At 44.5% G+C, this 17407-nt stretch overlaps 1 protein-coding gene across 3 annotated transcripts in view; it reads right to left on the bottom strand.

Annotated features, from left to right (window-relative positions):
- Window positions 1-17407, bottom strand: part of LOC107262974 (nephrin) — a 217882-nt gene that overhangs the window by 7530 nt on the left and 192945 nt on the right. For all 3 annotated transcript variants that reach the window (XM_015729734.2, XM_015729735.2, XM_015729736.2), the window contains 3 exons: window positions 12987-13146; window positions 8968-9264; window positions 5047-5364 (listed from right to left, as the gene is read on the bottom strand). In XM_015729734.2, the coding sequence (XP_015585220.1) occupies window positions 5047-5364; window positions 8968-9264; window positions 12987-13146 (775 nt within the window). The remainder of the gene's footprint in view (window positions 1-5046; window positions 5365-8967; window positions 9265-12986; window positions 13147-17407) is intronic.

The following is a 17407-nucleotide window of genomic DNA, read 5'->3' as shown; positions in this document are numbered from 1 at the left end:
GGTCGTTGACCTAAGATTTCGTATTTCTAGATAATATGCATATTTGATTGCCATTTGGTAAGGATAATAGAGAATACGATTTGAGAGACGGACAGCTTTCCTTGCTCTGTCGGTAAGGTAGATAATAATTTTTCACGTTGGGTTGTGCCTTTAACAAAGAGGATTGGCTGGTTGTAGTCGGTAAGAGAAAGCAGGAGAAAGGTGGGTAAGTCAGAAGAGAGACAAGTGTGAAAAGTTGAAAGGGGTGGGTAGTCGGTTGCGGTCGGGATCATTGGTGGCGTCGGTCGTGTCGAGAGGCTGCATTAGCGGCATTACACTTAGACAAAGGGTTGTTTTGGGGAGGAGTGGGAGAGCGAGGACTAGGCTTACCCGAAAATCCCTTTACAATGCCGCGCAACCCCTTAGTGGGCGAGTTCGGGGTACCCGTATGAAAATGTCCCGAGAAAACCTGCGAAAACCATCCCCCCCGTTCGTGAGTAATCGGGTTTGTAGGATTTGCGTAGCGTCCTAAGCCACCCTAGTAAAACGCCATTCGCCCGACTCAACCCCCGGGTCAAGGGTCTTAATAAGGGGTGCTAGGTGCGAATGTCTCGAGGACAATTCCGGCCTCGTTGTGGGAAATTATACCAAGCCAAACCCCAATCCTTTTCGCGGCCCCAAACAACCCCCGTAACCTTTTCCAGTAGCAGCATCTATGCCATATTCAGTAGTGAACTGCCCTTACGATCACGAAGGGACGAACACGTATGAGAGCGTCGAATCAATCGGCCTTACGTAAAATTCCCTCATCTTCAAGCAACCCTAAGGTTCTTCTATCCGTCGTTCGTGACGCTACCGCATTGGCGGCGCTGCCATCGACTTCTTGCACTTCGTTTATTTTCCAATATTTTATCGGGGGGTGTATATTCCAGTGCCAAGGAGCACTACCGCTGATTGAACCTACCCTGATCCCGAACGGTACATCCCTATCTCGTCACCCATTTCATCCCCATCGACGTTTCGTTCGGCTCCTTCAAACCATTGAGTGACCATGGCGCTATCTGACGGTGGCCATTTCAACTTAAAGAATAAATCAGAGATACTCCGACGGGGAATGAAACGTCACGAAGTACCTCGGTACTTCCAGATCTAGCTTAATGCGTCCGATTCAGTCCACAGATAGATCTGATGCTCTCGATAGCCCAGTAGTCTCCTTTAATAGACTTTACAAGTAATGGGCTTTTACATCTGGCTTCCATTCGATACGACGACGATCTACCTTTCTTCGTCCTTTCTCGGTCTACTACCCACAATGCAATTCGCTGCGGAATACGAATTGTACCGTATAACGGACGCTACTAGGAACGTCGGTGCAGTCACTAACAAGATTGAAAAGGGGCTGAAATTAAACGAATACAGAAAAAGAAGAGATTATAACGACCAGTAAGGGTTGCTCCACCCTTTTCAATCCTCTCGATTTTTTTTCATTTCTTTTAAGAAAAGGGTACTAACGGCACCCTCACCCGGACATTTTTCACGCGCCATCCACGCGAACATGGTGGCACATCGGGAGGGGGTGAGTATCACCTATCGGCAGGAGAGAAAAGAGGGGTGGGAATTGTGAGGAGGGCTGGGAGGTAGATCAGCCGTCATATCAATATAAACGATGGTTAAGGGTACAATAGAGTGGTTGGTTATCTGTGACTGTGATATATAACCAGGGCCGTACCCTGCGGTGCTTCCTCCCCGCCTGCCGTTACCGCTATAAAATACCCTGTAAAGCGTCGTATTATTCCGAACGCCAGATCGGACGCGGAATAATATTTTTTTCTCTCTATTATCTCGTTTTTTCTCTTTCACTCTTCTTCACCCCGCCGTTCTTTCCTCTTGTCTATTTTTCCCATCCAGTTCATGCATCCCCTCCTGTGCCTCGGCGGAACGGTTCGCGGCGCTGGGCTTAACCTGGTGAAAAATGCCGAGAGGGCTGAAATTGATATGGCACGTGTCGGCAGGTGAATCCTCCTGGTGTCGGAGTATCGGAAACGCGTATATCACTCGTTTACGCGAAAGTAACAAAAATGACGGTATTCTTTCTTCGGGTAGGACGATATCCGATTGCTTTGACGTTGAAAGACGTTGAGGTAAAAAAGAAGTGCCGACGCGACATACGGGGTATAGTCCAACATTGTGAGGTAAAAGTCAAACATACGGTATACTTGGTTTTGAATTTTATACAATTTTTTCTTTACCTTCTAAATTACTCTCGGAACTCGAACGTTTGAGAACCACTGATTGCAAGAGGAGGCCGTCCCTCAAGTCTGGCGTACGATTATTTCGCGTTTCCGCGATATTAGCAATTTCCTAGTCGCGTTCGCTACCCGGGCTATTCATAATGTTAACCATGACGCGTAGATACCTCGACAACATATGGAACCCAGGAAGGTTCCTGACCCCAATATTTTACGGCCCTGACTATTTCCACCGGAGGCCTACGGTGCATTCGATTTGCATAGATTGGATATAGCGGGGGCAAGACGCAATAAAATAAATAATCGTATAAACCGACACCGGGGATAATCGTTGATAAAAATATTATTATGACGCGGGCAATTATTATTATTATTACCAATTTTTTTCTCTCAATTATAACGAGAGCCGAATTAAGGTAAGCAATTACAGATAATGGTGGCGCCCTCTCGGAGCTCCGCGGCAAGATAGGAATACACAGCGGCTGCTCATTAAGTGGCTCTTCTCCTTTTTCGACATTAAGGCCGTAACGCGCGTGCGGTTTGCGCCAGCGTAATTTTCCTCGTCCTTTACCCCAGCATCCTTCCGCACCCGGAAATTCAGCAAGGAATTTTCTCCGGTGCATCCTGCCACCGGATATGCTCATCTACCTTTGCCCGTGTCGTAAAGCCTCGCCCACATTATTTGTCTGGGTACAAGTGGACGACGCCTGGCGACGCTCGTCGAGGCCCTTTTTCCCCTTTTTGTTCCTCTTCTTCGTGGCCATCGAGGAGTCATTACCGGTCGCCCTTTAACATTTCCTTAGTCATCGTCTGGAACGTTCCAGAGGATTCGACCCTTGCGGATATGAGGAGTTGGGAGACTCGAGCAACCCTGGGTGCCCCCCTCGCCCCCCCTCCTTTCCCTTTTCTTTTTTAATTTGCTTCAGACTGCCGTGGCAGATCATATCGGCGAATGTAATTCAGCGAGAGGTCAGAGAATCTGGCATGACCTCGGACTAGATTAGCTGAAACGCCTTCGTGCGTCTGGCACTTCCTGTTTCCGGTTTCGACGACCACCGCGGCCCTTACGATGCTTATTCGGTCTGCTTTCATAGGTTGATGAATAAATGTAAAAATTGTTCGCGGGCCAAAGTCGAGTCGAGACCACCCCTAAGTGGATGACCGAATTCCCATTTTCCATTGATTTAAGAACAGTCACGAAAATGATTAATAGTAGCAACACACTCAACCCTGATATTTCGTATTCTCGTCGAGTCAAGGAAGAGACTATGAAATTCCAGTCACTCCCTTCTATGTGACAGCTACCGAGTTTATTTATTTTTTTTTTTTTTTTTTTTTTTTTTTTTTTTTTTTTTTTTTTTTTTTTTTTTTTTTTTTTTTTTTTTTTTTTTCAAAATAAACCAGACGTCCATGAACACTTGTTCACATAGATTAGCACACTTTTAATGCTGATCGCACCAAAGAAACTTGTTTCGCAATCAGGTTCGTGACTGGTTCGAAAGTGACGTCATTCGCGTAACGGCTTATCTCCAGACAAGTAGTGACGTCGCGACGCGTACACAGACGTGCAATGGGTGCGGAGTGTTGGTCGTTGGGGTGTTGTCTTGGGGTGATCCGTCTTGCTTACCAACCTCACCGTTGACACCACCCCCCTTGCCAGGGGGTGGTAGGTTCGCCCGCAGTTCCTGAGGTGGTTTGGGCTCTCTCCTCGTATCAATCTATAAGATTGCCATAGCAGTTATCTAACCACCTTCGGGCGAATCTGCCAAGGCTGAAGGTGGCGGTAGGTCGGCGACCCCCTAGACCCTTTCTTCTGATCTTGTCGGACCCACCCTACTTTAGCACCTGCTCATAGTCTTTTCATTTCTGATCTAACTGTATCCTCTCCTCGCCCAACCTAAAACTCCCACTCGTTCAACCCCCCTATGCGTCTAATCACACCGGTTATCGAAATCCTAGATAACGATAGCGTCTCACCAAAAGTCCTCGATAAGGAGCCGGAAGTCCTTAGGACGCCGTACGATGACCTCAAACCAACAAGTTATCCCGGCAGGAAGGCGAGAATTTCAAATTACCCGGAGCTTCCGATGCTGGATTTAGTCTTGTAGTTTCCTAATAGTTGCTTCTAATTAACAAATGCATCCATTGGTCAGTCGACCTCTGACCTATTGATCCAGAACCACGTCGACCTGGGTTTGCACCTTTGGATCAGGAAGTGCAAGGATCTTCCTAGAAGGGGCGGGGGGCTTACTCTGCTACCTCGAGAAACTTTGCCTGCGGGCGTGAACTCAGTTCAGAACTTTATACTTATCTATTTGCTCTCACATACATGTGTATATATATATATATATATATATATGAAATCGTTATATATATATGAGCAATCCAACAATCTCTAGTTATATAAGATTCTGAACTAAGTGATATTGTACACTGAGATTTCTCTGCAGTGTCTATATGCATGTATATATATATATATATATTTATGTAAATCCTGATTTACTCGTTGCGATTTGAAATTTGATCTGTCTTATGCCCACCTAAGTAAATATATAATATACATCGGCGTCAGGCGAAGAAATTGCTTAAAAAGGACAAAATTTATAAGTCTTCCGAAGCCGAAGATAAGTCGGCCATCTTAATGGACAGGGGTCATAAATATTATGGGTGAAGGGACATTTTTACCTTTACGATCTATTCCGTCATTCGCCGTTGATACCAGGCTGATAAATCTTTTTATAAAGCATCGTGTAAACACATTTGCTAAGTCGTAATCGTAAGGGCTGAATAAATTTGTAATATTTTCCGTGATACTCACCGGTGCGTTTCTCGGCGTCGCGAAACGTCACCTCGCTCATGATAACCGGCGCGCTGCGTCCTTTTGCATTCGCGGCGTAGACGGCCACGTGAACTCCGGCGTCGACGGATGCTTCCAGGCCGGAAAGCGCGAAGACGGGTTCCTCCTTGGCCGTGACGTTGTAGAGCGGCCGGATGTTTGGTAGGTCCAGGTCGCCGTGGTAGACCTCGAGGATGAAGCTCTGGGGGAGACCGCCGTCGTAGCCAGGGACGCATCTGACTTCGACGCTGGTGTAGGTCTGATTAGCCAGGGTGCAATTGCGGACGGGAAATGGTTTGCCTGTAATTGTTATTAGAAAAAATAAAGTTTTATATACAGATATATCGATATAACGCGTGACCCAGGAATAAGTGAGCAAAGTACTTGATTATCGTGACCATAAGTACAGTTGCCACTGGGTATATAAAAAGTCTTTGATAAAGTAAACGAGGTCGGATAGAGTATCCTGCATTGTTATGAAGGTACATTAAGTTATGAGAATAATTAGTTAAATTAGAATTTTCTTTGTATCTTTTATTATTCGGCGAGACAAAAAGTACAATGCCAGGATTAAATAATTGTTTGAACTTAATCAGGTGATCAGGGGGTTAGATGGGATAAGAAATATGGTAAATAATAAAAGCGTGTCGCGTTCGTCGGTAACGAAAAGAAAATGTTATTCATTTGTCTTTTTGAAAAAAGATAAGCGAAAAGTGTCCTTCGCTCGGGAATCGAACCTTTCACAATCTTCGGTCCCTCCCGCCTTTTTCGTCTCTCCTTTCGTACCCCTCATAAAATAACATTGCTCTATACAGTTCTGCCTTGAATTTCAATATCCCGGCGCGGTAAGCGGTTGCAATAACAGCGAGCTTCGGAAATAATTTTATTTCTGTCAAAGAGAATCAATGGGAGGCAGAGGCAGAGGCAGAGGCAGAGGCAGGGGCAGAGGCAGAGGCAGAGGCAGAGGCAGAGGCAGGGGCAGAGGCAGAGGCAGAGGCAGAGGCAGAGGCAGGGGCAGAGGCAGAGGCAGAGGCAGAGGCAGAGGCAGGGGCAGAGGCAGAGGCAGAGGCAGAGGCAGAGGCAGGGGCAGAGGCAGAGGCAGAGGCAGAGGCAGAGGCAGGGGCAGAGGCAGAGGCAGAGGCAGAGGCAGAGGCAGGGGCAGAGGCAGAGGCAGAGGCAGAGGCAGAGGCAGGGGCAGAGGCAGAGGCAGAGGCAGAGGCAGAGGCAGGGGCAGAGGCAGAGGCAGAGGCAGAGGCAGAGGCAGGGGCAGAGGCAGAGGCAGAGGCAGAGGCAGAGGCAGAGGCAGAGGCAGAGGCAGAGGCAGAGGCAGAGGCAGAAGAGAAAGATAACATGGCTAATTCGTAGGGAGAAATAAGCGAAGAGAGTCAGACACGTTTGAGGATGGTTAGACAACCGAGAGACGAAATGATGGAATGAAAGAACAGACGGAGAGTTTCTCTTTGACGAGAGATGTGGATTGGGGTGATTAAAAAAGTAAAGAAAAGAAAGAAAAAAAGTATTATCGTGACAGGGAACGGACAAAACTTTTTTTTTCAATTCGTCTCGTCGACTTTTCCAACGACGTTGATACAAATTCGTTATGTCAGCTGTCAGCGCCGCGACGTCAGACTCACGTGGCTCAACGTATATCGTAAACCCCCGTATGCTTTTGTGCAAATTAATCCTAAATTATGCTGACTGTATGCCAAAAATATAAATGAGATCGTACGTGTGCGTGCTTTCGGTGGGATTAATTCGAGCATTAAAAGTAGCTTTGTGATCAATTAAAAGAACAAGCCGTAAGTTGAAACTTGCAATTTGCTTCCTCCGAATCGCAGGTAGTGTACGAAAGTCCCTATATGAGGAAGTATTTTCATTTTTTTTATATCTTTGGCTTCCTCATAGATGAATCTTCATTTACTACCGAACCGCGAAATTTTTTATGTATTGCAGCTAGATGATATTTCATACTTGCAGAGAATTGCTGTTCGATACGTAGAAGTAAGCGCTAGTTACAGGGATAAACTTGATTTTTCGAAAAATTCCAAATTATCATAAAATCAAAACTTCTCGATGGATTCCAAATGCAATACCAATTAACCTTGGATACAAATCTCTTCGTCCAGAACTATTTAGACGAGTATCAAAAAATTTGCCATCGCTGGAGTGATAGCGTCCTTTTTTTGGGAATTTGAAAACGACATAAAATCTGACCCGCAGCTTGAATCATGACGAAAATTGTAGCAAATGAAGGCATTATAGAGCTGCACATAAGCACATCCGGAAATTTTTTCCAAATGTTTTTTCTCGACGTTTTGGCACATTCTGAACATGGGGACATGAAGACCTCGAAAAAAAATGTTCCATCGTCACATAGCTTCCTCTATGAGAAAGCAGAAAAGACCAGAGGCCTTCACTACGCGGTATATAAATGCCGCGAAGTCCCCTGAAAATACGAGCCCTCGCCCTGTTACGGATTAACCCCGTTTCCACAATTTTCATAGGAGCTTCATCCCTTTTGCTTTACATTTTCCTGCATAATTTTACACGTATCTCCGTGCTGACATTCAAATTCGTATTCGTTATCTGTATTATGCGCCCACCCAATATACCAACAGTACATCATACCTATATCTATATACTCAAAGAGCTCATTCATTTACCCAAAGAACCCCCCCACTTTCCTCAGGACCCACGAAATCCATTAAAATAATCCAATCCCGTCGAATGTCTCGCGATATGCTTGATAAATATTATTAAAATTAACGAAATCCAAAGTACTACCCCCTCCCCTACCGTCCACTCGCCATAACCCTTTCCACAGAATTGATGGCTCTCGTAGCGAACTTTACGACTCTCCCTCAATCTACCCCAATTCCACATTCAATTTCCTTTGGAGTCTCTCGCGACAAGAAAAATAAAAATAAAAAAATTGTAATTGTCAATTTTCCGCGAGCATTTACAAAATTTCTTAAATATCCTTTTTTTCTCAAATTCCACTAATCCCAATTTCCAGCCGGACTTCGATCACTGATATTTGTAAATCATAGACCTGGGGAGGGGGGATCGATAAAAATTGTCTTAAAGAGTCCCGCGTATCGAATGTACCGGTGACCCTTGTACGCCTGAAGGGGCCGTAGAAGGAAGGGCCAACTAAGGGTGCGATCCCGATAATACCAAGGAACAGCAGCAGTCCAAACTTCACGTTGTAATTTGCAGCTGTAGCCGCAGACACCGTGAGATCAAATGTTTGACTCCCTCATAGCAGAGAACTGGAAGTGAACTGTTGAGTAGAATGGAGGTAAGCGTGGATGTGTATGCTATTGGCGGGAGAAGCGGAAACTATATGGAACCGGTTCGATGGATTTGCCATGTTAACTTCGAAACCATCCTTGGTACAATAGCGGCTACTGCTGCGCCGTTAACACAGGCTCCGGATCCAGTGCCGTAGAATCCCAACGCTAGTCAACTTATTATTACGGCATACTCTACATAATTAACGTTGCCAATTAAATACCAACGTACTGTGCAAACCGACGGCGTCTTGTAATTCGTTCTCGGATTTCATCACGTCGTCGGTATTAATTATTCCTCAAGGAGCATACGCACTTACGGGGCTTCCATGGTATTGATACAAGAGACTGACGCAACAGGGAGCAAAAGGCGCGTCCGCATGCAACCTGAAATATTGTTTACCATCCTCGCCCGTGCTATTTACTTTGCTTTTGTAAGCCGCCGGCTTTGTTTAACCGGAAGGCAAATTTCCAATGCACTAAAAACAGTCTTCGTCCTGATAATAATAACAATAAACACACGTGGACTTTATTCCACGATACAGTGCATAGAACGACAACTATTGTGCTCGTATATTACTTTTTCACAAATAAATAATACGTCACTCACCGGCAGTCACCAGCTGGAAGACGCACGGTCGGAATTGAGAACCGATGCTGTTCTCTGCCCAGCACGATAAAGTCCCGTAGTCCAATTCCGTGGCCGGAGTGATATTCAAGATGCTCACGCCGCTGGCTTCGATGGAATATCTTCCCGTGGCGACTTCGAGAGTTTCGCCGCTGTTATTGAACTTCCACCTGAAGCTGTGGGCGGGTGGATCGGCGTCGACCTTGCAGGGCACGTCGACGGATTCGCCACGCGACGCGCCGATCACGACGATCCTGTCTTCCGTGCAGACCGGTGCGTCTGCGCATGCGTCAATTGATTTATTAATCAGGTTAACACGGGCGGCTTATAATCTGCACGCGCAGCGACAGAGAGATATTTGGATTTTCTAGTGAAGAATTTTTTTGCGTATCATAACAATGGCCTTTTGAAAATAATGATCTGCGGGGCTTGGTGCCGGATTTCAAAAGGCCGATTCACACCTGTACCGGGACAGTAGGATTAATTTATATATCACGTATACGTTATATTCAGGGATGCTACGGAAATATTGGAGCGATAAATAAAGCCTGCGCCATTCTGTATTATATTAATAGAATAGCATTAACGTCGTATAACGTTGGATGACGCGGTTAGGTTAAAATATTCGGTATGGAAATTCACGTGGGTTATCTATTCATGTGCTTTTGGTTATTGCCGGCCGGTATACATGTATATCCTTCGACACTTATTACATGCATACATATCACTAAGGGTTTTTGAATTTAACGAGGCGTCGAGATAGCCATCTAGATAATCGGATTGAACGACGGTATGCTATAGGCGATAGCTACGTGAGATGAGAGGATCAGATACCAATGGATATACTTAATACAGAGATATATAAATTAACTGGCAGCATCCCAAAGCACTGTTTGCTGGTCTGTACCCTCATTAAATAATTTCAATCTGTATCAATCTATTCGATCGATTAGCACTTATTGAAAATCCCAGTTGCTATCCTCCGATTGGCTAGTACCCCGGAACGACCTCTCCTTATCTCGAATAGTACCACAGCAGTAAGGAGACGGTAATTGAAAATTTAACAATGTGCTCCTCTCGTAAACCGCAGCTACAGCGCAATATACTTAATGACAAAATCATTCAGCGGAATACTATTCAGTGATGGTTCTGGAGTGTCGATTGGTGCCAATTCTCGGGATGAGATAAAGCCATCCGAGAGTCTATTCGCAAAGTGCAGCCCCTGATGAGTGCGTAAGATCCAAATGCAGCCTTAAGCAACGTTAACGGCACTGCTACCCCATGGCTACAAGATCCAGGGGCGTACTGTACAAGGGTGCTAAAGGACCCATCTCCCCTGATTGGTCCAAGCGTAACAGGTAGGTAACGGAAAGTGACGACAGATAACACGTGTACCTTGTAGATAATGCAGGAGCGGGGATGGCTTTTATAGTATTTACAGGTTAACTTTGGTATTTCGAAAAAATTCTCTTCGTCAAGACGGATCCACGCAGTAGCGTCGCTACCGAAGGTAAAATCTTTCCCGTGGGTCTCAGCTTGCGGCTTCCCCGACCGTTATGCTGGCAGGTTGGCACTTCGTTTCTTAACGAAAACGGGAGGAGCGCTCGGTCGGTCGTGCGTGACGCGTTCCTTTTGAATTATTGAAAGTTCCCGCGCAACTGAAAAGGGACTGAAGCGTCTTGCCGATGAGTCACTTTGCCAACTTTGAACACTTTGCTCTTCCTTCCATTCCATTTTCTTTCATCCTTCCCTCTGCTTTACCTAGTAAGACGCATGTACACACGTACTCTCTCGCTCTGACGTATATCGCTATCCGCACAAACGTGTCTCTGTCCTTCTCATCGTTTCGTTTTATCCCGTAATTCTCCGAGCACGGAAGACATTAGTATCCCGCCCATAATTTCCGGAATATCGGCTAACTTCCTTAACAAGCGCACACTCTGCGACTCGACTCCTTCCGTTTTCTGTTCTGTAGGGTATAGTTGGGTACATAGATATAGGACATCCCGCTAGATCCCAGTGATTCGGGAGAACCTAAAGCACCCCGAGCAAAGGCTCCAACTTGATGACTGACTTCCGGGTAAACATTCTCGAGGAATTAAAGGGGTGACGAATCGGCGACGTCGGGACTTGAGTTTTGCCTCCCGATGTATACTCGTTAGTTTGTTACTTCCGGTATGTTTTCTAGTTGCTGTTGTATATATATATAAATAATTAAAGTATAGTTTGAGGACAGTTTGAATAATACAGCCGCTAGTTTGAGAACAATTGTATAGTTTCGGGTCGGACCTCAAAGTTTTTTCAACATAATGTATGTTTTGAGGCCCATAAAGCGACTGTCACACCAAATTTATTTTTTTTAATGCTAGACATCCGCAGTTGTCACGAGCTTAGAAAGTGTTTCGTTAGGTTAGGTTAGGATTTCAATGCTGTGATGCGTGAGGGTATTAGCTAAAAAAAAACGTTAGCTTGCTATTGTGAATGCCCCTTAATCACCTGGGTCCTCAAACTATACTTATTACATGATTATATATATATATATATACAGAGAGAGAGGAGAATATCTATACCGGAAGTTGAAAATTCTAATGTCCTGAAGCGTCTGATTACAAAAAGATTGACGACGTCTGATATATTTATATATATAGGTATACTATATGTATGACGCATGGAGGAATTCTATCGATTTGTTCGATTTTTTTAGTGTCCTATATGTATCGGTATCGAACGAAAGGGTGTCGACGAGCACGTGGCGCAGCGTGTGTGGTTAGAGCGCTAATGTTGCTCGGAGCATCGTCCTGGTGAAAATCACGTAAAGTTGGCGAATATAAAGAATCCGGCAAGTTGTCGGAATACCTCCTGAAGTGAGGTACTGCGTGGTTGGCAATCGTGATCGAAGGACTAACGTTTTCCGGGCACGCGTCAACCGTTTTATTGACGGCGTCCTTTTACGAGCGCGAAATCCACTTGAAACGAACGACAGAGTTATGCAAGGCCGTATTCGCCCCGTACGCTTTCCCTTTACGTCCGCCTTTTCTCTAGGGGTAAATTCGAGGGGGTTGGCAGCCCTGGGGTATGGACGGGTACTACGGGCTATACGAGTAAGTCAGTTGGCTCGCGAATAAAATGGACAAATTAAGGGCGGGGGTTGGAATCGTTATTTTTTTTTTCGAAAATTTTCAACCCCCAAATTCTCCAGCGTGGACGATTCTCCATTAGCGTATTCTCAGCGAGGACGACCGGAGCCTTTCTCGTTTCTACTTCCAGATTTATGACCGTCCTCAGAGCGGATACCGTCGTTCATCAATAATTGACGAAATCCACGAGGGCGTCGCGACGCCAAGTAGAGTTTGACAGTGTGCCAGGGTCCCAAAAGGAATTCCGGAAACGCGGCAACCCGTAAAAAGGAAATTTTACTCTGCCGGATGTCGTAAGGAGGGCATGAGTCCCAAGGAGTCAAATGTAACCAGGATGGGTTACAGGGACGAAGGATTTTTAGTTCTATAAAAAAAAAAAAAATATGACGAGAGAAACTAGCAATAAAAGGAGGGTAATGTGATGGTACCGTGAAGTCATACTGCATAAAGAAAAGGTAGAAAAAAAAAGGTCCACCCTTTAAATTTTCGCATATTTTTATTCAACGTTCTTATATACGTCGTGTATTTGGGATGCGGCCTATAACCGGAAATTGGGTATAAAAAATGTACGTTGGGCTAAGTACGCGTTAAATATTCACCAATTCCTTACTATCGAACGTATACGTGTATACTATGTTCTCAACCACCGACCTCCAAAACCATATTTGCAGTATATGGTGAAATTTTGAAAATTTCATATCTCCATCGGTAGATCATATTATTTTTTATTTTATATTTCAAAAATCCTTCTTTCTTCGTGTATCCGTCCCTGACATCAGTCTTGCTTCCCTTATACTGAAAAGTCCAATACCCATGGATCTTAACACTATACTATATATATATACGTATTAGAAATCTACTCACATTTCACGCGAAACGGCAGCGGTTCGCTTTTGGTTTCCCCGAGGGAATTCGTGGCAGCGCAAACGTATGAACCGGCGCTGCTCCTGGTCACGCTCTGCAGGACGAGACTTTGATTCGACCAGATGATCCTGGCTGATGTGTTGTGCGTCAGGATTTCATGCTGCGAGAGACAGAGATATATAAATATATAGATAGATAGATAGAGAGAGAGAAAGAAAGTGTTATTACGTTATTAAGCGAATAACGATCGTTAGAAATTTTTCAAAACCAAACGAGTCGGGGTATCCAAGTTTTTAATAATAAATATTAAAACCACTCATGAAAAAAAAAAAATTAAAAAAAAAAGCAATATGGAAGAAAAATATATCAGTGTAATATCAGCTATGTCTTAGTCGTCATTTTACCTCATATTCCTGTTTTTACATACTTTTCCTGTTATTCATATTTTACATTCTATTACATAGGGCGACACAAAAATACGAACGGTATCGTCCCCCACGAATAACTATTCGTAATATACGTTTCAAGAGCATACGTCATATTTCTGAAAAGATTTGCCGAAATTTTTTTTCAAATTTATATCTTATATAATATAAACTATATACTCTAAATAACGATTAGTTTCCTTTTGTCTGAATTTGATTTTTAAAGTATTTCCTTAATAAGCATATCCCGTTTCTATAACAGAAAACGGGTAAAGTAGATTAAACCGTGCGGTTGGGAGTTAGTTATAATTTCTAAAAACTATTGTTGCTCCTAGACAGTTGTTACCTATTGACTTTTAATCCACGTAATCTTGCATAAAAAAGTTATATACAGTTATATAATAGTTAATCCATAACGTATTTCTCTGACGAGACTGCAAGTTCCAAAGTCGTTTTGCAATTCTCGGAGGATTCGCTAAAATGCAACAAAGTAGGTAAATACCATTGGGTAAGAGAATCCAGTATATCTATACCATACAAATATCGAGTCGATCTACGAATAATCGAAAATAGCGAAATAAGGCACGGTGATGGATTTGTTTAAGAGTCCCCTAAACATTTGTCTCATGGTCCCTCGTAATAATTAGATAAATATTGCGTGTACACGATAAACCGTAATCAGCAGTGTTGGATACTAGTAATTTTTGACCTGCCACTCGTTCTGCTTCCGTTCGTTCAGAATATCAAAAAACTCAATGAACTGCGGACGATCAAAAATGGGGATGGCTAAAAAAATTAATTCAACTTGAAAATGGCCTCCGCTCAGACGTGGTACCTCGACGGCATATTGCGAAGGCACCTACGACGACGTAGCTCAGGGTGGTGCCAGTGAATTAGGGTCGTTCAATTTTCAGGTCAAACATCGCTGCCAAAGGATTTCAACTAGGTACAAGGGAGAAGATAGTTTAATCAGTCCGAGACGAGACGCCTGGCGTCGTCTTTTGTCTTTGGCAGCCATTTCCCTGGGGCGTCGCGACGTTTTTCCTCGGTAGCGATCCTTACGTCCTTAACGTCTTCCCCTTAGCCGGATGTAGCTTCTGGTTGGCATACCTGGTACAGTTTGACCCCTTGCCCCTAACCCTCTTACCACCCCCCAGTACCTACCACCCTTACCGAATCCACTCAGCGATGCGCGAAGACAATTCGAAATCGATTTAAAACGAGGCCATTTGAATCCTGGAGGGAAACTACCCTTAATGTCTCTCTCTCTCTCTCACTCCATATCCACCCCTTCAAAGTTCAGCCTCTCTCGCTCTCGCAGCTCTACCGGAAAGGGGTAGAGGGTCTATATTCGACTCCTGTATCTCCCGAGCGGACCTACCCCTGAATTTATTCGATTGTTTTATAATCTACGACTTCGAGGGATTCTCAACCCCTAGACTCTGCCGCGTAACACGTGCGGTTATGCCCAACCCCTATTTTCTGCCACCCGCCACTCACCCTTACCTACTTAAACTTATTGTTATACGTACCCCACCTTTGGTTTAATTTTTTGTTTTGTTTCCTTTGCCACAGGGGTTTGCGCCCAAGTACGTCTTCTCCAGGGGTCGTACCGCGTACCAGGCCTATAGCTTCCAGGCACGTAGTTGCGGCTGTGTCTATAGATCTACGTTTTGTAGGTACTTGTTAATCGTGAGTCAAGAGTCTCGGCCTCTGCCGGTAAAAAGGTGCCACTCGGGGTTGCGCGTTTCGAGCAATTAACGGGAAGACGGGGAGGGGAAGGCTAACTCAATTAAACTAGATTGTAATCTATGTACAGTGTGGTCGAGTCTAGGGAAGACGGGTTAGCACGCTTAGCATAGGTTAAGCCCCGGCTAAAGCCCAGGGTTTACCTACGGTTACCCTTGGTGGTGCTAGACTCTCTTGGTGGCGAGACGATTGAGAACCACCCTTAGCCGCCATAACGTTTGCCGAGTAAGGGTCGTTTTGTCAATTTACCAAAATCATTTTCCGCCTATATTTATTTTCGTATAATTCCGCGAGGCCGCTTGGTGTAAGAGTAAAAAATTGTGTGCTTTCTTTTTTTTTCAAAAATATCTATGCAGAGTAAGGGTTGTTGTCGGTATACTTTTTCATTTTTTCGAAACTCGGATAAACTCTGACTTCGGGGGTGAAAGCTATACGAATATCTAGGAGCTGCAGTAGGGATGCTCTGAACGAATGTGAAAGTTCTTACTTTCTTCTTCTTCTTCTTTGTTCCTTTCTTCTACTCACTTCCCGTCATATGATATTACCTTCATTTTTTTTGGGCTTTTTTTTCTTTCCTTTACTAACTTTGAAGTCTTCCCTCTTTCCTTACTCGATTCATTCCTCAATGTATGTTTCTGTTATTCTCTTCGCTTTTATGCATTTTTCTTTTTATTCTTCTTGTCCTCGGATACCGTCAGCACCTCGACTCCACCAGACTCCGCCGTGCCATCTCCTTTCCTTACTCCATCCACTTGGTTTTTATTCTTTTTTTCATTTTTCTTCCTTTCCTCCTCTTCTATCTTTTATCCAATCTAGTCTTCCACCTGCTGCACGCAACTATGTTCCGTCGGCTAGAAAATTCGTAACGCGCTCTGTTGTTGCAGTTTAAGCAGTTTCCGCTGTTTTATCGACCGAGCTACCAATACTGCTCTAACAGGGATGCATATGACGGCAGAGAGGTAAGGGTGCACGTCCAACACTTTTGGTAGGCGGAAGTTAGAAAGGTAGAGGGTATAAAGTACACGGTATAGGTGTTCAAAGATATAAGGTATATTGACCCCTATCGAATCGACTAGACGAATATTCCATAAGTTTGAGAAAATTCGGAAAATCGTCAACAGGGTACAAGGTTATCAAAGTTGATGATAAGATGAATTTCTTTTTTCTCATATTAACTCGTAGAATGCCGATTAGGTCGTAATTATATCTTTTTCAGGTCTTTCACGTAAACGTCAAGGGCAGCTGTCAAAACTACAAAGATGGAGAACGACAAACTCTGATGGAGTCGGCGAGACGGGAGCACGTCTCAGGTAATTAGATTTCGGAGGTTTTCGACCTAAATAAGGGCTAACTAACTTCTCCAACCCCCTGATCAGACCCCTTAACCGATGAGCCCATCATCCATTCTCATGCCCATCTTACTCCTCAATCTCACCACCAATCCTAATTACGTCCTGACGTTAACTCGATTTGGATCACTAGCTAATTTTATTTATTTCCTGGCAATTGCTTCGACCTTCATCCAATTATTGAGTATCCAAATTCCCGGAGCAGCGAGACCTCCATCCGTTCATCCGGAACACTGTTCAGTCTTCTCGTGATACTAATTCCTCGACAGGGTCTTCGGCCACGAATGCCAACATCCATAAAATCAATTCCAAGACAGCGAAGTCTTGCCCGATGGCACAAGGGGTAATTCTGGACAAATCAAAAATGTACTCCATCAAGATATCCTTATCTCTTCTATGCGTCACAAGGACATCCCTCAAAGGCAGGACTCTGTACGGTACAGTGGTCCCTGAAGGTCCTGCCTGTGAGACTCGGTCAGGTGTCTCTTCCAGGTGCTGTCAGGAGCGTACCCAATATGGAACCTGAGGGTGGACAAAGTGGGGGAGGACGCGATGGCTAAAATCGATGGTAGGTAAACCACTGTAATACCAATAAAAAAAAAGAAAAGTACTTCTCGTCTCCAATCGGTGAATACGAGCGACCCTTTGCCAATTTTTCGCTAGATGCATTTCGCGACGACTGGCTTCTCTCTTCGGATACACGTTCTACCGGTATGGAATTCTATATACTATATAGTGATACTGTTACCGGTACTATCATTTATGTTGTGTAGTTCGAGCGGCTCACCAGCCCTCCCCTCTCCCTCCTTCGCCCTGCGTGCAAAGAGGGAGCGACATTCCGGTTGGACGGGGCACTGATTCCTTGAAAAATTGCCAACAACCCACCTTCCCCCCCCCC

The sequence above is a fragment of the Cephus cinctus genome, unplaced genomic scaffold, assembly GCF_000341935.2.
Source record: "Cephus cinctus unplaced genomic scaffold, Ccin1 Ccin1_scaffold0129, whole genome shotgun sequence".
Classification (NCBI taxonomy): domain Eukaryota; kingdom Metazoa; phylum Arthropoda; class Insecta; order Hymenoptera; family Cephidae; genus Cephus; species Cephus cinctus.
Note: the sequence above shows the minus strand (reverse complement) of the source record. Positions and strands in the feature narration are given on the sequence as shown.